Source organism: Tauraco erythrolophus, chromosome 6 (genome assembly GCF_009769465.1).
Source record: "Tauraco erythrolophus isolate bTauEry1 chromosome 6, bTauEry1.pri, whole genome shotgun sequence".
Classification (NCBI taxonomy): domain Eukaryota; kingdom Metazoa; phylum Chordata; class Aves; order Musophagiformes; family Musophagidae; genus Tauraco; species Tauraco erythrolophus.
This window is the reverse complement of record NC_141470.1, coordinates 20,122,786-20,147,272: the sequence shown is the minus strand read 5'-3', so window position 1 is coordinate 20,147,272 and position 24,487 is coordinate 20,122,786. Positions and strand designations below refer to the sequence as shown.

General features: G+C 37.3%; 1 protein-coding gene across 2 annotated transcripts in view; it reads right to left on the bottom strand.

Moving 5' to 3' along the window:
* Window positions 1-24,487, bottom strand: part of ANO3 (anoctamin 3) — a 210,213-nt gene that overhangs the window by 81,413 nt on the left and 104,313 nt on the right. For both annotated transcript variants that reach the window (XM_086612632.1, XM_086612633.1), the window contains exons 2-3: window positions 3,631-3,843; window positions 1,614-1,685 (exon numbers count right to left, since the gene is read on the bottom strand). In XM_086612632.1, coding sequence (XP_086468758.1) covers window positions 1,614-1,685; window positions 3,631-3,843 — 285 coding nt within the window. The remainder of the gene's footprint in view (window positions 1-1,613; window positions 1,686-3,630; window positions 3,844-24,487) is intronic.

Genomic DNA, 24,487 nt, shown 5'->3' with positions numbered 1-24,487 from the left:
TCTCTTCATGAACCTAACTGATAATGTTGATTTCTATTTAAGGTAATTTTTACTACTGACTCTGGGATTTATTTACAAATACTGTTTCTTTTCTTGCTTGTTGCTGAACATCCTAACCAATTACACTTCTGTAAACACAGAATAACTTCACTGGTTTCAGTGATCTAATTTGGGATTGACTCAACACAGGCAAATTAAAGAACTGAGTTAGCAAAGGGCTACGATTTAAATACTTTTTCTGTCTCTTCAAAAAGCACAGCTGCAGTCAGAAGAAGAGAAACATTCATACCAAAGTTTAACATAATTTTGGACTGAAAACACTCAGTCTATCTTTTCCTCAGTTGTTGAGCTCTCCATGTTTCTTTTCAGGTTGAAACTAGATGTCAATGAAAACCAGTGCATCACTTACTATGAGAAAGAACTACTGCTGCCATATATAAATATGCAATAATGTATGTGTAAGCAATTACTAAAACATAGAACAGGACTTAAAAGAGAAAAAAAATTAAGCAAATTATAACAGTGAAATCTTTTAGTACCTGCGCTTGCCTAATGAACCAATGAAACCAATTACATTAAGAGAGTGCAGTAGCTTCAACTGGAACCTTACTGAGATATGTGATTTTCTTATACAATCTTCATGCCAAATTTTTGGTCTGTTCGGTTTGTGTCATGATTTCAGAACATTTTGATTTTGTTTTGGAAGAAGTATCGATTTCACTCACATTTCCAGTAGCTACCTCTTTAGAAGACCTTGAAGAGCCTCTTATCTATGATATATTTCCAGCATCAAGAAAAATCAATGTTAAAACATGAGAGGTGAGCAGAAATAGCTTTCTGAAAGCAGATATATTTCCTTCAGCATGAAGATACCATTTCTAGTTTGATCATACATTGACTGTGAGCAATAAGGACTTTCACAGTAGTTATGCAAGGTGTAGAAAAATCTGTCTGTACTTCAGACAGGTAATACATTGCCACAGAATTTCAAAACTAATTAATTTTGGAACTTGCAAATTATTACCTGTGTACATGTATATATATATACACACACTCATTTGTAGTTGCAAAGATGGAATTATTCTATGAATAACTCCTTTCCTACCTTCTTTGACTTCATTAAAGTATCAAAATGGCATTAATACAGATACAAATACGCCCCAATTATAGCTATTTTTCTGCATGATTTCTTTTTTGGTTTTGCCAGGTTGGAATATTTTTATACGTGAATATATAAAGCAAAGCCAAAAAACAACAACATAACAACTGCAGCTGTGACAATACTGAATAACATGACTATACAGGAATAATAATAACTGAATAAAAATAACTATTCCAAAGGAATTTCAAACACATGCTTTCAAGTGACTGTATTATGAAGGATCGTTATGGGAAAAGTATGAAAAAATTACTACTGTCTTTAATCCCTTATTTACTGTTAGTCTAAAAGGTGAGAAAGTATCAGGAAATTTATGAAAGCATATATTTCTTTATTCACATTTAGTTTCCTCTTTCAAAAACTTTCAGGGTAAGTATGGCCTTTCCATACTTAAACATTGCAAGTGTAATTGAAGAATCATTAATCTATTATTTCAGTTCAGATATATACTTACCTAAAAATGGATCACTGTATTCTGTATTAGACAGCTTAATCAAGTTGTTTTCCAAAGTCTCCATCACTTTAGCTGCAATAAATGCAATATTCATATCAGCATTCACATGTATTTTGTAAGTAAAAGGTACACTTTTTAAAGCTGTCAGTGACTCAAATGAAAAGCTTAAGGCTGAAATTTTGAAGAGCATTTTCCATTGGTGGAAAAAAGAACAAGATCACTTTAGTGAAGACTTTCACTCTGTTCCTGAGACAGGTTTAACTTACTGGAATAATACTAAGCGCCTATCAACATTAAGGAAGGACTTTGCAAAATTTAGTAGCAGAAACCAGCAGAGTTAATTTATTCTATGAAGTCAGCAATAGTGTATGGCAATAGTTGGCAACAGGAGACACACAGTGACTGGGATCTCCTACTAGACTAGTCTCTCTATTAAAGCATGTTTATCTGTCAAAATAGAAATTCTAAAATAAAAGTAGTTCTTTTTCCCAACACAAGCTAAAATTCATAGGGATCTTCTCCCTTTTGTCTCATTCTCTCCATACCACTCTTCCCTGATTCTGCTACTCATGAATGAATGCATCTGCTACTACATGTTCATACTTAAACACATTTCTTGCCAAAAGCCTTTTATTTTTTCTCTCTCTCCCAGGACAGAACTACAGAAATTTTCATGCTCTTCCCCAGCATACGGGAGCACATTCTTGTCTTGTTTTCAATGAGAAGGAAATAATCTTGTATTTCAGAAAAATTAAATTAAAATTAGTTTAAGCCTCACTGCAACATAACAGAGACCCACTCAAGAAGTCGGTACCCATGGTTCTTCTAGCTGTTTTGTGCAAAAACATCTCTCCAACAAACTGTAGACATCTAAACAAATCAAAGCTTATCTGATGCCTTTATAATTCAATGAAAGAGGCTAAAAAAACTGTATCTAAGACACCATAGGACTTCAAATGATGTTCCCATAGATCCCTTCCATTCCCAGTGTTGGAATAAACAGTGTCAAGCGGTGTCCCTCAGGGGTCTGTTCTGGGTCCAGTGCTGTTCAACATCTCTGTCAGCGACATGGATGACGGCATTGAGTGCACCTTCAGTAAGTTTGCTGATGACACCAAGCTGTGTGGTGCCGTGGACTCACTTGAGGGAAGAGATGCCATCCAGAGGGACCTTGATAGGCTTGAGAATTGGGCCAGTGCTAACTGCATGAGCTTCAACAAGTCAAAATGCAAGGTCCTTCACCCGGGTCGGGCCAATCCTAGGCACAAATACAAACTGGACACAGAGTGGGTTGAGAGTAGCCCTGAAGAGAAGGATTTGGGGGTGTTTATAGATGAGAAGCTCAACATGAGCCGGCAGTGCGCTCATGCGGCCCAGAAGGCCAACCACATCCTGGGATGTATCAAGAGAAGTGTGGTCAGCAGGTCAAGAGAGGTGATTTTCCCCCTTTACTTTGCTCTTGTGAGACCCCACCTCGAATACTGCGTCCAGTTCTGGTGTCCCCACCATAAGAGAGACATAGATTTGTTGGAGCATGTTCAGAGGAGGGCCACAAAGATGATCCAAGGGCTGGAGCACCTCTGCTACGAGGAAAGGTTGCGGGAGCTGGGACTGTTCAACCTTGAAAAGAGAAGGCTTCGGGGGGACCTAATAGCTGCCTTCCAATACCTGAAGGGAACCTACAGGAAGGCTGGGGAGGGACTTTTTACAAGAGTGTCCATTGATAGGACAAGGGGAAATGGATTTAAGTTGAAGGAGAACAGATTTAGATTAGATCTTAGGAAGAAATTCTTCAGTACGAGGGTGGTAAGACTTTGGAATAAATTGCCCAGAGAAGTTGTGGATGCCCCCTCCCTGGAGGTGTTCAAGGCCAGGTTGGACGGAGCCTTGAGTAGCCTGATCTAGTTGAAAAGTGTCCCTGCCCATGACAAGGAGGTTGGATTAGATGATCTCTGAGGTCCCTTCCAGCCTATGCCTTTCTATGATTCTCTGATTCTGAAAGAGAAAAGCCTCCTACCTCGTTCTGACACTACATCCACTGTAGCTGTAGATGTCCCTGCACTTAGAGGCTGAGGCCGGGGCTGTGGCTGCACACGATTTGGCTGCAGAAATGACGAATGCTTGCTCAGACTCTGAGGATGTGTTTGGCTCTGGGCTAGGCATGGCATTGATCTTCTAGAGGGTTTTAATGGATGATCTTTCACTGTTTCACTCTTGCTTGTATTCATACCTGAAAAAGCCAAAAGAAAAAGAACGTGAGCTCTGCCATATTAGGCAATGACAAAGACAGTCAGCTAATTATGAAAACTCAAGGTCATTCATTCACTTAATAAGCAACATCTCAACTAAACAAAAATGTTTAAAATATTTAAAGTTCAAAGAAGAATACAGAGTTGGGAACAAAATCCAGGAACTCTTCACCTGCTCTTCCATCAATATCTCACAAATTGAATTCACAATATTCTCAATCTGATGATTCTGTGGCACAAGTGATACATTCTAAGCAAACGACGGCACCCAGTGTCATCCACATTATGACTGCCACACAAAATTTTAATTCAGTAGTAGAAATGAATGAAAACCCTTAAACAAGCAAAGAAAAAACAAACAAACAAACAAAAAAAATCTAATACAAGCAAAAGATGTTCACAAGCTTCCTGAAGGATTCATAAACACCTTCTCCTTTGAAATGTAGCTGTTTGCCAGTTCTGATGAGTCTATTAGCTGTTTCTAGTTTTTCTTCTGGGACACATGCACAATCTTGGGTTTTCATATGTGTTGCCTGCCTTTAGGTTCAGGTGCCTACATACAGACGGATGCACCTGTCAGTTGCGTGGTATCAGTGAAAACGTTTGAAAAAAATCAGGTTGTTAATTTCAAAGTAAAACGTGATTCTATGATATCTGTTTTCAGTGCATCATTGCAAAAATGATGCAAAACTCATTCCCTGTTCTGAGTTTCTTCCATCTTAATATTACTACTCTGTGTTTCCAAAATACATCTCACAATTTTTTTTTATAATTAGCATGGTCTCTATTGTATCCCCTTGTTGGCAACAGAATAAACTTCATATAGTAATTGCTTACATTGCCTGCCCACAAACAAGAGATTGGCTACATTTCCTAAACTTACACTTACAGTATGAGGCAGTGAGAACATTATCTGTCATTTGAACTTATGGAACTTATTTTTAACTCTCTGAATTCTGAAACAAATTTACCCTTTATGTTAACTGTGATCTTCATTAACACTAAATTTTAATAATAATTTCTAAAATTTCTACTTTTTCTAAAAATTCACAGGGAAACAGTAAATAATTCAAGTGAATCTGTCTAGGAAAGTACAACTGATGATGTAATAGTGACAAGAAATAAGTGGAAAGAAGTGGAACCAATTTTCCACCTCTTTTACTTGAAAGGCTCTTTGCCAGGATGCCCAGAGTTCACTCCTGCCCAGTTTGCAGTGTGCAGTCCCCAGCCATGGTCCCAGTACAGTTCATCAATGCATACCAAAAAATGCATTGACATCAACTCTGCTGACATTATCACTGTTATCATTTAGAATTTATAAAGTGCTACAACATGCCATGAGAACATTATTCTTTCCTTTTTACCTCTGGTGCTATAAAAGTGTTCTCATTAATATTATTTTAATTACACTAAGCTACAAAAATGTGGGCCTGAAACAATTTAATAGCACTCAATTACACACACTCACTGAATACTAAGTATCTCATAAAAGAACAGGAATATAAAAGGAGACCACCATGCAAACCTGCAGAAATAGTCATTAGTATTAAAAATGTTACTGTGGAATGAACAAATGACTAAATATATTTCGTTTTGTTACCATTCTACTATCCATAACTGTTGGATATATCAGTAGCTGAAGAATATTGTAGTTTCAAAGGCTAATACATGGTAGTCTGGTATTCATTTTTCTCTATGTGAATCAAGTTTCTTCCTTGGAAAATATCATATTCATCACTTCACATATAAAACCACAATTATTTTGAGTGTTCCCCCTGTTCCCACATAGGCCTTCTAATGCAAAAACATAATAAGGCCATCAGCTATGGTCTTCAGTTCCCAACTCCAATTAACAAATATTAATGCATCTAAGCTTGACCATAAATTACTTCACATTTTAGTAAGATTTACATTAATATCAAAAGAAAGATTCTTCTGAGGAAAAAAAAAATGTTTTTATTCCTCCGTTTAGTTGTTGCTGACCTTCAGCAATATTTCTTATTACTGCACTAACACACACTATGACTTGTCTGTTAATATATTGAAAAGGAACCAAAAAATCATAGAAGTGGCTATATGAAATTCTTCTTCATTGAAATTAAAAACTGTGACCACGAAAAAAGACTTAGTAGTTATAATACTGAATCTATCTTATGGCATTCTTGCTAAAATGTAGTATAAGATTTTAAAACAATAAAATCAGCTGATGTGCTAAGCTGTTGAACAATAATTCAGTGTTCAAAGTAGTACACACTATTTCAGCACTTTTTTTTGTATGACTGGCTGTTTCCGTTCTGAGTGTGATAATTATTTACAATCAAAAAATATGCAACTACCCTTTCAAGATGATAATTTTATCAGTATCCAACTGATTTAACTCCCATTTTAGATTTCTTCCCAAACATGTATCTTTCCAAAAGCTCAGGAATTTCTCAGACAATCAAAATCTGACACTGTCAATATTTACAAAAACAGGGCCATATACAGCTATCATTGTCCTTAAACACACCCTTTATTCCACTTGAGTAATTATAATTCGATGTATTTCTAAATATTCAGGTTTGACAGATAGTAAATAATTATTTAATAATGATTATAGAGTGATAATAAGAATTTACAACTGCGACTCTGCAATAAGTACACCTCATACTGTATATTGGTATTTGGCACAAAGAATGACTTACAGGCTCTACGAAAACCTATAATAAAGCTATTCCTAAAAGGCTCTTGTACACTATAAGGTGTGAATTTATTAAAAATAATTGAAAAAAAAGCTAAAATACAGATGCTAAGGGCATTCCATTCTGTAATTTAGTTACACATTCCTTTCAAAGCAACAAAATTAATGTCCCCTTTGTCATTTTGGGATTATATTAATGCTCTTAATCATTGTACCTACAGGGTAACCTTTGTGAAAAAACATCACAGAAGCACCTAGTGGCAAAAACCCCCACAATTCAAAGTCAGAACAAAACAGTTGGGACAATGATTCGGGAAAAACCTCAACTCTTATAATTGACTCTGAGATACAAGGAAATCACGTAGCTTGCCGAAGTTTACATGGAAGCCCTGACTCAATCCAGGGCCTTGATGCACACCATCCTTGTAACAATAATTCAACACTGAGCAAAATCCAAGTCCATGAAACACTATATTCAGATCTATGATGGGCAGAGTTTGTTTCTCCTGCTTTTGCTTACAGTCACACTGTAACCCAGGAACCAGCAGGTCAGGCAGAAAGAACACGCTGGAGCACGGAGGTATCCCACGAGCTGGGTAACTAATGGATCGTGCCTGAAAGCTGGGGAGCAAGAGAATCACGTCACATCAGGGGACACGCGGTTTGTGCAGACCAGGAACCACGCTGTAAAGCAGGGAGCAACCAGCCACGACACAGGTAGAGCAGAGAGAACTCATGAGGGACAGGAGGCAGCTGGCCAAGACGATCTTTGCCACTGGGCAATTGCTTGTTTCAACTTAAAAATTAAATTTTAAAAAAGCAAACATATTTGTACACATTTGCCAAGGTCTCATACCGCTCTCAGTGATTCAGTAGCTAGTTGCATGATTCATAGGAGTTCTTAATTTTTCATGAAGCTTTAAATTGTTTACAAAATTAGAAACACATTTTCAAAGACAAACACATCGTACATTTGGGTGGGTTGACCTTGGCCACCAGCTAAGCACCACACAACCACTTGCTGACCTCCCCACAGTGGGATGTGGAGAGAGAATGGGAAGAGGAAGACTGAGAAAACCTCATCAACTGAGGTAAAGACAGTTTAATAAGTGAAGGAAAGAAGGAAAAAACAAAACAAAACAATGACGCAGCAGCAGTCACTCACTACCTCCCACAAGCAGACCAAAGCCCAGTCAGTCTTTGAGCAATGACTACCTCCCCACCCCTCACATTTTATTCCTGGATGTGGTGCTCTACAGCATGGAATATCCTTCTGGTCAGCTGGGGTCAGCTGTCCCGGCTGTGTCGCCTCCCAGTCTCTTGCCCACCTCAGCCTCCTCATTGCAGAGCAGAGCAGGGAGAAAGAGAAGGCCATGATGCTCTGCAAGCACTGCTCACCAATAACCAAAACACTGGGTTAACACACTTGATAACACAGTTATTAACACTGTTCTGGTCGCAGATTAAAACCTAGCACCATACAGGCTGCTATGAAGAAAACTAACCCCATCCCAGTCACACCTAGTAGATACATTCAAAAGTTCACGTCAGAAACTTTTGCTACTCTCTTGTTCAAAATATCTCAAGTTGTTCCACCAAGAACAATACAACGCAAACTCCAAGACTGTTGCCTTTCTGGTCAAAGTGAACTACATGGAAACACACCACGTAAGAAAAAATATAGTCCCCAAAACATCCGGGAAATTTTTACAAACAAGGATATTCACATAAACAAAGATTACAAATATACATTAATGTACCAAAAATACAAGGCGGATAAAAAAATCCACAAAATATCTATAGTTTCAATGCCAAGGAAAATTAAATACATGAGGTTAGCTAAGAAGTGTGCTAAAGCCTCCTGTCCATACAGGATCAGCAGATCTTCTGTGATTGCTGTAAACAGTGTCAAAGATCCTCAGGAGATTAGTGTAGAGAGTGTTTCATTACACTATTTCTCTGTCTGACAGCACAATTTACTCTGCAGCATGTTCTTATAAATCTTAGTCTCTTAGTGATATATACTACCTCTCTCCGACTGTGCTAGAAAGAAATAAGTAACCTAAACATTTCTGCTCCTTAGAGTGCCACGAACTTCCAAGGAATTTTCCCCATCAAAATCTGTGCCGCTCAAAGAAGGATGTCACTCAGCAAGTGTCGCTCTTATGTAAATCTCAACATAGAAGCCCACAAAGAAGGTCATTTGATCAGCAGGATACTCTCCATACTTAACTACTATAGCTAAGGTTTAAAAGGGCCTTTTATTTAAAAACTTCCCTGAGCTCACAGAACATGCTTTGCTTCAATGTAAAAGTTGCTCTATCAAGAAACGCAGAACTTCTTGATTCCACTGAGGACAGTTCTTCCAGATCTCCAGCACAGGGTAACTGTTCTTGGTCAGACAGATTAAATACTAATTTAATAGGAGGCTAAGGTAGATAGAGATAAGCTTCTGCTGCCTCAGAAGGTGTCGTAGGTCTTTAAATAGGTATGAGCAGAAAGGACTCTGCTTCTTAATGATTCTGAGACGGATGCTCTGTGCCAGCAGAGCACGCAGTGGCACTGGGCTATAGCACCAATGACGCCATGCTCGGAACAGAGCAATGCTACATAATGCCTGCTATGCTACTTGCAAGGTTTCTGAGAAGTAATTTTTGCAGATCATGCTAAACGGACGTGTTTATTAGACCAATGTCTATGGTAGTTAGACATTGCAATGGGTAACATAGAATAATATAGAAAAGATGTATTTCATAATTGTTCTGGATGGCTTTAACGATCAATTTCTTAAGCAGCGATACACTGTCAGTAATTATGGACCCTACCACATAATTATTACTGTTGCCAAAAAAGAATGATTCTTGCATCTGTATCGCAGTCACTGTGTGTAGCAAGATGAATCACTTTATTACCAAAGAAACTTACGGTAACGCAAATAACACACACTGTCATTCAATTTTAACAACAATTTAAGTGATACATATGAAAAAACAGTGTAATTCTTTTATGAGGCACTGCCTCCATTTAAAAGAAAATGACTCCCTTTTGCACTCTCTCTCCGTATATTCCTCTGTTTCATTTCAAATAGATTCCTCAATACCATGCTGTGTCTACTTAGAGAGAGTGAGTCACAGCAAAGTAACCTCAGAGCACCTTCACTGTTATGCTAGTTGTATGATCTACCTTTATGATTCAAATTTAACAAGTCAATTCATTCCCTGCTTAGCACATTGGAGCCCAGTTCTGTGATATGCTAGTTTTCGTGGCATTTGCTGTTGCATGCCAATGCTTACCCAGCTCTGGCATACAAACAGCTTGTGGCTGACATCATCAATTGGGCCACTAAATTGATTTACTGAAATTATTTTTATTCCTTCCTCTATTCTCCATAGGGGTGTTTTCTAGAATCTGTACCTTTCCAACTAGAAATCTGCTACACAGACTTTGCTTGTCCAGGGATATTTGAACCTGCAATAAAAGACATGTACATGCTTAGCAAAAAAAAGAGTACACTTGGTTTTCTATTTGAACTGTATTTATCAGTTCTTCCCCTACAAAACTTGTGGCTGGAAACCTGCCCAGTGGAAAAGGACCTGGGGTTTTTGGTTGATAGCTGGCTGAGTATGAGCCAGCAGTGAGCACAGGTGGCCAAGAAGGTCAAGCGCATCCCGGTTTATATCAGAAATAGTGTGGCCAGCAGGACTAGGGAAGGGATAGTCCCCTGTACTCAGCACTGGTGAGGCCGCACCTTGAATACTGCGTTCAGTTTTCAGCCCCTCACTACAAGAAAGACGCTGAGGTGCTGGAGTGTGTCCAAAGAAGGGCAACAAAGCTGGTGAAGGGTCTAGAGAGCAAGTCTCATGAGGACCATCTGAGGGAACGGGGGTGGTTTAGCCTGGAGAAAAGGAGGTTGAGAGGAGATCTTATTGCTCTCTATAACTACCTGAAAGGAGGTTGTACTGAGGTAGGGGTTGGTTTCTTCTCCCAAGTACCAAGCGATAGGACAAGAGGAAACGGCCTCAAGTTGCGCCAGGGGAGGTATAGATTGGATATGAGGAAAAATTTCTTCACCAAAAGGGTTGTCAAGCATTGGAACAGGCTGCCCAGGGAAGTGGTTGAGTCACCATCCCTGGACGTATTTAAAAGATGTGTAGACATGGCACTTAGGGACATGGTTTAGTGGTGGACTTGGCAGTGCAAGGCTTACAGTTGGACTAGATCTTAAAGGTCTTTTCCAACCTAAACGATTCTATAATTTTATTCTGTGATTCTAAACATACCCCTGGCACTTAGCATGAGTATGGAAATGAGTATAGCATGAGTATAGACATTTCTCATATAGGAGAAAAAGGTAGTTAAAGTTTACGGTTTAATCAGATCCTGCCTTTTCTTTTAGCAATTCTGCCTTGGAAAGTGTTCTTTCCGAGAGGAAGCTGGGGATTCCTGCTATGTAGGCAAATCCCTACATGGCTCAAAGCCAGAATAGCCAGCTGTACTACATCTTCTCATAGCTTCCTGGCAGAGCAGGCAGGAAAGATGAAGCTACAGTATGATGAGCTTTTCTGATCTTTAAATCAGTATGCACAATTTAATGCATGCTCAACATTATGCCAATCTAGAAAGACTCTAAACGAAGCCAGCTCTCAGCTACCTCCAGAATTTGGCTATTAGAAGCATAAAGGAAAAACTCTCCTATGCCTCATTCTGTGAAATACTGATACGTTCGACCATTCTTTTACTATTAAAGGGAAAAAAAATGCATTTAATTTGCTCCTTATTTTAGATGAGGACAGTTTGTACAGCTAGTCCATATGCATTGTTAATCCAATGCTAGAAGCACCCTTAGCAAGGCTAGACCTGTGCTGATTTAAAAAAAGAACAGCCCAGTGACTATTGCCTATTTAATCCAGCATAAATCTTAGCATGAAACAGGAGAAGCTACTATACAAGTCAAATCAATAGTATCAGCTTTATAGAGATACGCCATATAATAACGTCCACAATCAATATCAACAACATGCAGGTCTTACCAACTACTCATGTCATCAAGTTTGCTTGATAAAAATACCTTCTTGATGGCAAAAAAAACCCCCAACTTCTGTAAAACCTTTGGCTTCACATACCATACATCACTAATTAAAATGAAATGTCATTAATAGAACATATTAAACAGACTGAGAAACTGATAAATCTCAAATGTTTCTGTCAATATCATCATCATAATTAGATTCTTTAATCACATAAAATACAAAGAAAAGCCTGCAATGGTTTTCACGACATTTAAGATTAACGTGAAAACATATTTCTACAGCATCAAGTATAAAATAGCTCAATTTTGAAGAGCACTCAATGGATGTAACAGGTGCGTATTGCTAAAGAATAAGCTTACTCTGATTGGCAGCTGCAATCTATAAAAGAAAACTTCATGTAGGATAATTACGCTACTAAATTCTGAGAAACCATAACCAAAAGATACTTCATTATGAAGTAATAAGAAATTATTTCAGCAACAGCAGAAGTTCTTACCTACTTGCAATACCTCAACAAATACAAAGGGTATTCAGTTTCACATATTAGACTTGTTTTTGACTAAGTCATGAATGTGCCCATACCTTCCTTTTTATCAAACTGGATAACCTCTGACTTCATTTTATATTATTATAGAAAAAAAAAAAAAAGCATCAAGTATTCTTAATATATTAACAAACACACTTTAAAAACCTCATAAAAACTGGAGAAAATTAACAAATCCTTTTTTCTGAAGAAAAAAACAAGACATCCTAAACATGGGAGAAAACAGCCTTCAAAAGCATGAATTCTGTTTCTCTTCAATACTATCAGTAGTATTGCATGAAAGCTTATAAATCCCGATTTTCTAAAGCTATTTTTTCAGATCACCTTAACTGCCTTATCCATTATGAAGCAAGCAGGTCAACATTATTCCTATTAAATGTTTCATACGTAGCCACTGGGTGAGCAGAACTCCTAGGCTAGCCAATAAATATGTCCTGAATGACAGTAAGTCATTGTGATGATATTTTTCAATTTCATCCCAGTACACAAATAACATTGATTTATGGAGGTGTTTATGGAATAATATGAGGTTTAATGATATCATCAATCATGCCTTTGAAGACTGCTTCCATTAAATACCACGATTTTACTTCATTTTTTTGCAGTTTTAAGTATTGTGGAAAGAGGATCCTAAACTGTAAATGGCTATACTTGTGCTAGCTTTTTTTTTTCTTTCAAGTTAGACATGAGAAATAATGTTCAATCCAGAAGCATAGCTAATGAAAGTGAAAGGAATTGGTGGGATTATCTGAAAGTTCTTCAAGAACACACACACAACAGGACTTAGAAAATGTACAGTTAGTTCAACTAGTGATTACTTAAACACTGAAACCTGGTATAACAGTTTCCAGAGATGGTGAATTTTCCCCCACAGATCTTGTAAATAGCATCAACATTTAGTGCAAGCTTCAAGTTCTAATTTTTTATTTCATAGCTTTCTATTTCTTAATCTAAGGGATAAAGCACTATTACTTTACGCGTTTAGGTAGCCATAGATTTTGATAACAGATCACTTTTTTTTTTTTTTAAATTACTTTTCAGATGAGCTATTTAGAAAGAATCACCTACAGCTCTTTCTAAGGCTATGGGCCTTCTATGGAGAGCAATTATCTTTTATAAGTAGCTGTCCCTTGCAAAAATAAAAATCCCTTTCTGAGATACTGTTTCCCAGGAAAAGTCTCCAACTTCTGTACTGAAATGCTTTCTGTTGGACAGCACTCAATTTAGTAAGAGATTCAGTCCTCATGACCTCTGTGCGCTAGTGCAGTGCTGATTTTACATATACTTCCAGGTCACTACTAAAAATATCAGCTAGGGTTAAAAATGATCCCTAGAGGACTCTGCTGGGAAAGAAAACTGTGAATAACCGTTTTACTATTTTTAAGTTTTATATTTGTGTTTGGGTTGGCATTTGATGTCCCCAGTAATATGGAATGCTCTTTACTCCCTAGTGACATCACCTTCACCTAGACATTTTCCCTTTGTGCCAGGGGAAGCAAACCAACAGTGCAACAAAACCAAAGGATTTAAAGAACGTTAAAGACATTCCTCTCATTTAAGTTATGTTTGCAGACAGGACTCTCTGCTTTTGTTAACTTTCATGGTAAACTCTTTTCAAATAATAGTGGCCTTGCTCTTCTCCTTATGCCAAATGTAGAGTCAACACAAACAAAAAACCAAGCACAGACTTATTGCGGTGCTTTCATGGTGAATAAAAAATTAGTTTCTTCCATTATATACCTCTTGCACTCAGGCCAGTAAGACAAAGACCTATTTCTTTGTGGAAGCAGTAGGAAATTCAACCTCCAGAATTAAAGAATTGCTTGCAAGCTGCACAAACATCTCCTTCTAAATATATCAGGAGGTTGGCCTTGTTCCCACATGGCACCTGTCAGGATAATTTCTGTAATGATCAGGTGTAAAATTAAAACGAAGTCTATTCCTTTAAACAGCTTTACCTTGATAAAAATTACACAATTAACTCACAGGATGAGAGAAATAACAAAGAAAGGAAGTAGAAACATGTTTTCATTTGTGATTTGAAAGTATATATCTACAAAACCTAGAAAAGTTGTCCCAAATTACAAGATATATAGAAGAAGCCAATAACATGGCAATACACAAGGGTCGCTGTATTGAAACATGATTAGAAATATTGTTTTGGGGGGAAATAAAGACATTTAATCTCATGAAATCTCTAAGCAATCCTGATGTACCTTATGCTCACAGAATTAGGAAAAAAAAGAAGGCTTCTACTACAGACAACCACGTGTTGGCCCCAATAGCTCTTACTTGAAGTCTTTTAGACCCCTATATGGTATGGATTGCCATGTATACACATAAAAACTGTTAGTATTCCCACCTAAGTACAGCCACATTGCCTACTTTGGAATCAATATGATTCAGCTAACTTTTGAAAATAGCAGTTTTTTGACATCCTCACCTTTTACTACTTCATCCTATTTTCTTGATTATCTAATACAGGCTCCACATCAATTCTTTCTTTATATCTGATTGAGAACTGCCTTAAGACTTCATTTTCTTGTCTTCTCCACAAGGAGATCACTTTTAATGAAACGAATTTTAATTTATGGATTTCGAAGGTGGTCAAATGGAAAGGAAATATGGATTTTTTTTTGTCTACAAATCTTGTCTTATACAAATTTGTTTAATACAAAACATAGGTTTTATTACCACATCAGTAAGGCAGGACTCATACTAAATTTATCACATTACAGAATACTTTTCATTTCATACAAAACTCTGAGACTGTCTCATGATCACTATTGCAAACAAAATTACACACTTTCTTGACATTACCCATGTTAGTGAGATGTACTTTTAAGCATTTTTAAGTGTCTAATTTACAGATAACAGCCAATACATTTGATCTTTCCTGACAATGGTGGGAGAAATACAGTCTTAAAGTAAGGAACAGTTCAGACAAGCAGAGTGGATTCTTTTGCAAAGGGGGTCTACTTGCCACTAAAAGCACAGTTAAGTAAAGGAAATAGATTTAAATAGTGATTTCATTCTAAACATTATAAAAGCTATTGCATAAAGCTTAATCTCCATGAATATCTGATCTTACATAATTTAAACTTTAATTTTAACAGAATGAAATTAGTGCCTGACTAATCAATAATACTTACATGCAAATAAAGCAAAATATTTTTGTGCTTAATTGAACATGGGAATTAAAAGGCTTAAGAAGGCTGCTGACTAGTCTGGAAGATCTCCAAAGTTTTTATAAATATATCTGCCAGAAAACATTAGAAATCCAACAAAATATTCTATTTTCTTCCCCAAACCAAATAACATAATAAATCTGTGGAAGGCTGAATGTCCTCGAAGTAGCCTACTCCCCAGGCCTCATTCCTGGAATTCTTCAGAAAAGGCTTTCTCACAGCAGCCTCCTGAGACTGGCATTGGTACAATTGAGTTGATTTAGCAACAACATAATGAGGTTACTGAAAAGGAGGAAAATGCATTATTGCCTTTTAATAGAGCAAGATAGGGCTTAAATGCAGCAACCATAAAATGAACCAAGGGTTTTGAGACAAGTTGTAATATTTATTTTTTAGCCAAACAGAAGAGCAAACAACTGGAGCGAACAGCCCAAGAGGGCATAGAACTCAAGATGCTGGTGCTTTCTCTCACTTGCATATCCAAGTGGTTCCATTCCCTTTCCATCTTGGGAGATGAAACTTCTGATAGCAACCAGCTCCTATATGAGAAAGACTAATCGTGAAATGTTGTTATTCATGTTCTGTATTCTGTCACAGCTGGTCAGATTAGAAGTTCACAAATTAGAAGTAAAGTCCTATGACCTAATCCAGATTATAACTGATGCAATAACAAAGGTGTTCAGCTAAAACAAAAGACATAGTATATGACCAAGCCATGTTACTTTCTATATTTAACTAAAAAGTCAATAGGAATACAATTACAAAGTTTTGGTTTTGCTCAGCTTTCTCCATATATCTTTGTAAAATAACATAGAAAACCTGTATGAGATCTGCACAAGTCTATCTGGAATTTAGTTCTGTAAGAGACTTGGACAAAAGAACAAAAAAAATCAACCTGCAGATTACATCAATTTGTATTGCAATTCCAGAACTTGATTCAAAATTAAGAATGGCTGTTTAACTACATATACATCAGGTGCACAGTGCTGCTTCAGGTCTTGCCCTGAACAGTGCTTAGGCATTTACCAATTTACAATAAAAGAAGTTGTTTATTTAGGTCATCATATTTTCAGTCATAAGCAATAATGCTTTGTATATCTTCACTCAGATCTGGAAAACTCCCCCTCGACCCCAGATTTCATTTACGGGACAGATCTAGTTGCAGTTTACAACAAATACTAAGCTTTCGGTCCTATGATTCCAATTTGAAGGAAATCTGCAAGTAGGTTGATTATATTCAGTTGAAAAATTGATGTCTGCAAAACTTCAGTTGACAACCACAGATAGGCAGAAGGTGCTCAAGACAATGACTTGACTGAGGCTTACAGTATTTCCATGGGACAAGTGGTGCAACGAAACTGATTAAAAAACTGAATTCATTGCAGAAGAGATTGGTTTTAGGATAATACTCTGCTATGGATTATACACAAGTATACTGGAGAATAACCATAAAACCAGTATTCTCTGAAAAACCCAGATATTTTTTTGAGGAGGATTAGTACATACTTGACAGATGGATTGGTGTAATGAAAGAGATGGTGGAAAAATATTTATAGAATTTTATTGATAGGCACCTATACTGCAGTACACAGTACAACCTCAGTTACAAACTAGTTATTATCATCTCAACTTCTCTTTCCACTGACCTTTTTCCTCTGTCAGCAAACAGGAGAAAGGCTATATTATTACTTATTATAAGATAAATAATCATGGGAATTTTAATTTTTGCAACAGATAATGAAAGAACACACAAGCTCTTTATTTTCTAGATTGTGTTCTGCAGCATAGGTGCTAGTCAATAAAATTCTATACATATCTACAGTACAATTAGGTATTTGTTGCAGTTAAAAAAAAGCTTACATATTTACTGCTTCTAATTTCATCCTTGTCATCATACTATGGCAATAGAATTACTAAAACACAGTTAAATCTAATTACAAGTTAAATCAAGTTCCAAATAAACATACTGTCTAAATGAGTATTTCTAAGAGAGTGTAACACACATAAGTATTCTTGAACAAAAGCTTAACCTAGCGAGCACGAACAAGGACGTAACAAGTTACTTTTAAAGATGCTGAAACTAAAATCAGTTATTTGAACACTATACTAATATAATAAAGAGGGTTCACACTTTTCCACTCTTCCATATTAATTACCCTGTCACTTTCCTAAACCACTTTTTTTTTGTTTTAATAAGGAAGATAAGGAACTCCTCTAGCACCTTTTCACTGATTTGTGATTTATACTATGTAGACAAATGAAAAGGTCTATATGTTTTCTGAAGGGTGTATTGACCCCCGACTACACCGAAGGGTGTATTCTCCCTGACTAGTCGCCAGGGAGAAAGTGCTGTACCTTATCCATCTCCTCACACGTCCACCATGGCAGGAACGCTGCTCACAGAACATGATCCTGCAAAGAGCTCAGCCATGTGATTCGATTTAAGCACATCACTACTCACTTATAAACATTTAGAAATTGTAGGAACTAAATAAGCGTATACCCTTTGCTGTACAATCGTGAGTGTTGTTATGGCACAACCAACAAGATGCTCACCAACATCACAGCAGGAGGCAACAAAACACAACCAGGTTATAAATGCATTACTCATATACTAGAAATAAGATTGACATTTTTTGCTAAGTGGAGTCTTACAGGTCCCTCCAAGAAACCTAAGCTTTATTGTAACAGCAAGTGGAACTTGAAGGTCACAAAATGTTTCCCAAGATGGTGCTAGATCATCCCACACCACTTGCATCTCTGCCCTGTCTTGCAGAAAGCAAAGTATCACAGCACCAGAGATGAATTACAAAACACACCAAAACAAAATAAATTGATGCTTAGTAACTCCTATAGTTTAACAGCCAAGAATTTTCATTTTTAAGTTTCATAAAAGTTTGACTAACTCAATCTATTTTGAGAGCAAGAATGTGCCCCAAACTTTTTTTTCTTTTAATTTTTGCCAGTTTCAATTAAAAAGTGCTTTAGCTGTTTCAAAAACATTGGAAAAAAATATTTGCTAATGCTAAAAAGAATTCTGACATTTTCACTGAATAGCTATCTTGCCCACATGTTTTAGAGTGGGATATATGAATTTGCAAAAGCTTTGCTTTTTACATGTGCTGAAAAATACACCCACATTTGATCAAAGTATAAACTCAAAAAAATCTCTAGTATATGTTAGATAATTTTTTCCAAAGCTGCCCTTCATCCACTCGACTCTCCACATTTTCAAACTTGTACACTACTAATTTAGGCACGCCATAGCCCTTTTGTCCAGCTTTATTGATACATGTGCTGGGGAACTCCGTGGTAAGAAGCTGAAAGCACATTGCTAGCACCTAGGAAGAAAGCGAGGTGAGGGAAAAGGCATATGATTGCAGTCATACAAAACAGATTGAAAAAGGAATCTTGATTAAAACACCTTGGAAACACCACAAACATGATGAATACTAACACTGGTCACAAACAGAATATAATTCTTTGAGAGAAGGCTTGCTTACACTAATTATTTTTCATAACCTCTTCAGATAGCAGGGATCTGTAGATGGCTGGTTGCATACTGCTGACTAGAAGGAATGTAAAAAGACAAGTAGACACCAGTATGTCTTTCCCAGGGACAAACCTGATCATACTACCCCTATTTCCTTCTAGAATAGAGTAACAGGCCTCATGGATGGAGCAAAGCATATTGTATATCCTCTCCCTTAATTTAGTAAGGCTTTAGATTACACTTTGTATGGAATTCTAACTGCAGAGACTATGCAAAATTGTCATAGCATGGATTCAAAAGCAGTTGACCCTCACTCTGAACAAGGTTAAAAAAATAGCCTTTTTTCACTGAAAAAGTATGACGCAATAAATATATTTAATACTTTGCATTTCACTTTAGAAAGGAAAAATGGATCACTTAGTCTACAAAGCAGCATATAGGATGGAATTAAGAGTTAGCACACATGGGCAACGAAGAGACATTAAACAAACTGGAGTTGTTTAGTCAAGAGAATGAAGGAGGACATGGTAATAGTCTTCAAACACATAAGCAGTAACATATTTGAGAAGGAAACCAATCCTCCTCTCTGTCCACAGCACTCAGGGAAAAAGGCAATGAGCTCAAGTCACAAGAAAACCAACTGAGTTACACACTAGGAAAATATTCTTAACAGATAAGTTTAGCTAGTCCTAAAATAGAGTGCATAATAACCTTTTTTTAAAAAAAATCCTATTTTTCTTGTTTAGAAAAAGTTAAAAAATCTGTTAGAAATAATGTAGTAATTAACCCCACCTGGAATACTGTGTTCAGCTCTGGAGTCCCCAACACAAGAAGGACATGGAGCTACTGGAACGACTCCAGAGGAGGGCCATGAAGATGATCCGAGAGCTGGAGCACCTCTGCTATGAAGACAGGCTGAGAGAGTTGCGGCTGTTCAGCCGGGAGAAGAGAAGGCTCCGGGGTGATCTTATAGCAGCTTTCCAGTACCTAAAGGGGGCCTACAGGAAAGCTGGAGAGGGACTTTTTACAAGGGTGTGTAGTGATAGGACAAGGGGCAATGGATTTAAACTGAAAGAGGGCAGATTTAGGTTAGATATAAGAAAGAAATTCTTTACATTGAGGGTGGTGAGGTACTGGAACAGGTTGCCCAGAGAAGTTGTGAATGCCCCATCCCTGGCAGTGTTCAAGGCCAGGTTGGATGAGGCTTTGGGCAACCTGGTGTAGTGGAGGATTTCCCTGCCCATGGCAGGGGTGTTGGAACTAGATGATCTTTGAGGTCCCTTCCAACCCTAACCATTCTATGATTCTAATTGTAACCCGTGGATGAGGAACAGCCTAGTGATCCCAAGAGGACCCTTTCAGCCTACACTCAGGAGATGCTGCAGTTTAAGAGGCTCGAGACTTGTCTGCTTAGGTGTGCTGGCAGCAGCTCAGACTTCAGCATCCTTCAGGAGAGTTTGCATCATGCTCCTCTCAGTTCCCAGGCTCTCTCACAGCCAACCGCAAGAAGCTGATTAAATGCAACAGGACGTGCTATGCGGTATCTGCAATTAAGGCTGCAGAAGCCATTTATGTTCTGGCTTTTCTGAACTAATTATCACTGTACAGTCTTCAAAAAAATAATGGTAATGGCATATGAAAGGAAATCCAGCAAAAACTGAATAAATAAGAGTTAACACAGCATTATATTAAACACAATATGAAAAAGTATCAGCTATTTACAATTTATGTTCATAGTAATTTCTCCATCAACTTTTATAATCTTTTAAGAGCTGTTACTGAGTCAACGTCACAAACTCTTAGGTTTCAACTCAACACGCTGAGATCACATCTAATTTTCCTTTACGTTGCATGTTAAGCTAAAATCATGATGTAGTTGCCTTCAACAGATGACTCGAGAAAGTTCTTCTCCAGCCTCTGGTACTCAAAACTGCAAAAACTACATTAGTCAATATGACTTGGAGAAATACAAAAGACTAGATAAACTGAAGGAACCCAATCCCTGCAGATGTGCTCACATGGTGCTTTTAAGAGTTTGACACAAGCAAAGTCATGCCTACAGATGGCCTAGTTTTTACAATAGTTCCATTAGGATTCAGGGCCTCACAGGTCTTATCTCAGCAACCAAAACTGTGCTAGAGGCTTTAACTCTTTCAGATGGAAGCTGTGGACTAACCTCTCAGAAGAACTTTAAGATACGGCAGAAATTAAGCATCTAGATGGGTTTGTTCTTTCTTCATTTTTCTTGTGCGCTTCCACAGCCAAGGATCAGTCAATCCTCCTGTTTGCTTAATTTACTAGTTCTCTTCTACTTTCAAAGAAGACAAATGAGTTTGCTGCTAAACTCTGTGATAAGCTAATCCATAATCACCAAAAATTTCATACTACGTTTCACATGAAGATTTAACGGCTCAACATGTGAGACAGTCAAATAATCCCCGGATTTAAGAATCCCTAAGTACTTATCTACAAAAGTGACACTAATGGCTTCAAAGCTCTTTATGCAGACTTTAATATGCATTTATATGGTCACATGCATTTCAGAATGCCTCTAAATACTGCTATGATAAAGAACACATAATAAAAGTACACAAAATGTATATGGAGCTGAGACCAGGAATCACCATGATTTATTTGGTAATGCAAGAAAAACTTCTCAAGTGTATGAAGAGTAAACTCAATTAAAGGAAATCAATTCAAATCCGTTACAGGAGAACAAAAGCAGTGAATCACATTGAAATCACTCTTAATAGTTTAAATGAACACATAAGCCAAAACGATATTACCCATTACTTGTGTGAAGATATGTGAAGATAAGGGTTCAGGATCAGAAAAAACAGGTTTCTTGCATGCCAATCACTGGCTTCATAGATAATCTCTGATGAATGGAGAAATATTACAGCCCTCCTGCATGAAACATTGGTTCAAAGTCTACATACACTGAGTATTTACTGGGGAAAAATAAAGGTCACCATGAATTTAGCTGTGTACTCACTGAAGTGAGGATTAAACCTTCACTCATCCTATACTGTTTTTCTCTGTGTATAGGAGGGCTTAGCTCATTGTTTGAAAACCAGCCATGAACTGAGTAGATAGCATTTGTGAAATACTACAGTCCTACTCCCACATTCATATAATACGTCTTTTTTGTTGTTTAAGGCACATATACTTAAAGCTGTCAATTCTGCCTTCAGAAATTATGATTAAGGTTATCTTAACAGATGATGTTTGAATTTAGTTCTGATTAGAATTAGTAATCTTCAAGCTTAGATACACAATAAGCGATTTATCGTAAGACAATTTAGAATCTAAGTGCCATGCAGGAGGAAGGCAATCTGCAATGTCCTTTATAAAATATTTAGAGGTAAAATCTGTTAGACTACTCGAGCATACACTTTGCAACATGGTTCACATTTGGAAAAAAAAAAACAAAAAAACAAAGAAAAACCAAACCAGGGAAAACTGCTGGGTTTTTTTCACTCTTCATCTTCCCGTGATTGTTATTACTTGTGCTGTCCTTTCTAATTGCATTAAAAGCTAAACCAGCAATTTTAGAAATGGATTATTATTGTACGTGTAAAGCTTAATTCACCCTGCGCTGAGAAGATCAAACGGTTTAATATGTAAGTGTGCCTTTCCAAACTGAAGGGAAACCAGTTGTATGGCATTCAAAAGCCTCTATTCCCACCCTTCTGTCCTGCCCCTCTCCTGAAGACTACCTACGTCACTGCAAAGACTGAAGCACAGCAAAACTAAACCAGTTCAGTCTAAAATCTGATGTCTGCAGTCTAGCCCAACTTCATTGTGTCCCAGCAACACCACTCAGCTGTGTAATGAAGCAGCCACAACAATGCAGATATGTTCCTGGTTTTGACTTTCCTGAGATTTTAACCTTCTTGATGTCAAGACTGTTCATAAGCCATCACCCTGGGACACATTCCTGTGAAACAGCTGATGGCATAGATTGAGACAATAAACGTCTTCTGAAAAATACTTACGTGTGTAAGAAATTTATGTGTCCATTTAAGCGTGACTTCTACAGTATCAGAGCTTTCAACGTGGTGAAAAGAGAGAAATATTGAGGCCTACAGTACTAAAGATAATGTTGGAATGTAGCATTAAAAAAAAAAAAAGTGTTATCACACAGAGGCAAGCTATTCCAGCAAAATCTGAGTAAAGACAGAAACACAAGATCTCTTATTAGAAATCGGTTGTATTTTTCTGGACCACTTAAGATTAATCAATCAATACTGTGGACCATTGAGACAGGATTCCAAATAATATTTTTACAAAAAAAAAACAATATTTACATGCTCCAGAAAGCGATGAGCTTCCACAGTTTGCCTCCTGCTCATTTTCTCAGAATTTCTGCAAGTCAAAAGTGAAGTACCAGATACTGGTTTTATCTGTGGCCCAGTACCATTGTCACTCTGTTCAGTCAGAGTGATGCTCGCTGAAGGCATGACAGCATTAATATTTTTCTGTGCAGACAGAAAAGGACTGAGGAAAGGAATTCAAAGTCTGAGGGAGTGTCAGCATACAGCTGTCTTCAGATATTAGCACAGAGGATGAAGACTTTATTATAGCAGGGTGTTCACTGGTAGAAAATACAATCACAAGTGAAGCCAATACAGAGTTGTTTAAGCAAATGTTTCTTATTACTCACGAATTTCCAGGTTCAGTGAGTTCCAGTAATATTATTTTTATTTTATTATTGCTGAGGTGATGGGAGGAGGAAGAGCATGCACACAGGAACACTAGGAAAGGAGAAATGCCTAGGTTGAATTTGAAAGGCTGGATATATCCTTTTATCCCATTTACTCTCTGACGTCTCTTATTTCCACATGGAAAGGGAATAGGCTTTTAAAATCAATTATGCATGCATTTTTCAAGTTCTCTTGTTTGGAAGACCGGTCAGTGTCCATGCTTTTGAGAAAGACAATGGGAGCTGGTGACGGGCAGTCCGCCAGACTATCTTTAAAGTCTGTTCTTTCTCTCCTTAAACATTAATATCACCCCTGAGGAGACTTTTCCTTTACTCTGACTTATAGCTGCTATTATGTAACTCATTCTCCTCTTGTACTTTCCTATAAGGTAGCATGAACCAGTTCTATTCAGATTCCTCAGTACCTGGACAAATTATTATACTTGCTCTCCAATAGAATTCTTTTATGTACTCAGATTTAACGCAGTGACAGACTGGGAGGGAATACTTTGTATGCTAAACACACTTCTGAGTAAAGTAAGATGCATCTGTTTCATTAGATGGTGCTCAGAACTAAACCATCAACACTTCCTACCTTGCTGGTACCTTATTTTTGCAAGAAACTGGATAAAATATGTCATGGATAAGATACATAATGAGGTATTATAAATGACTGCTATTATCTGATTAGGGGATGCAGTACTTCAACATTTTATTAAACATCATCTAGACTGGAATGAGAATTTTAAAATAAATGTATTTGAATGACTGCAACTTGCACTTGGTGTCTTATACACCAAGTTGCTCTCCTAGTGTTTTGAATCTGAGAAAAGTCGCAGCCAAGTTTTTTTTTAAAAGATCCTCATAAACCAGTCAGAAAACCTATTCTATTGGGGGGGGGAATCATTAACAAACTATTGACACTATCCCTCTTTTGACAGTCATTTATGACACTGACTAGATAACATTAACATGGATTTCCCTC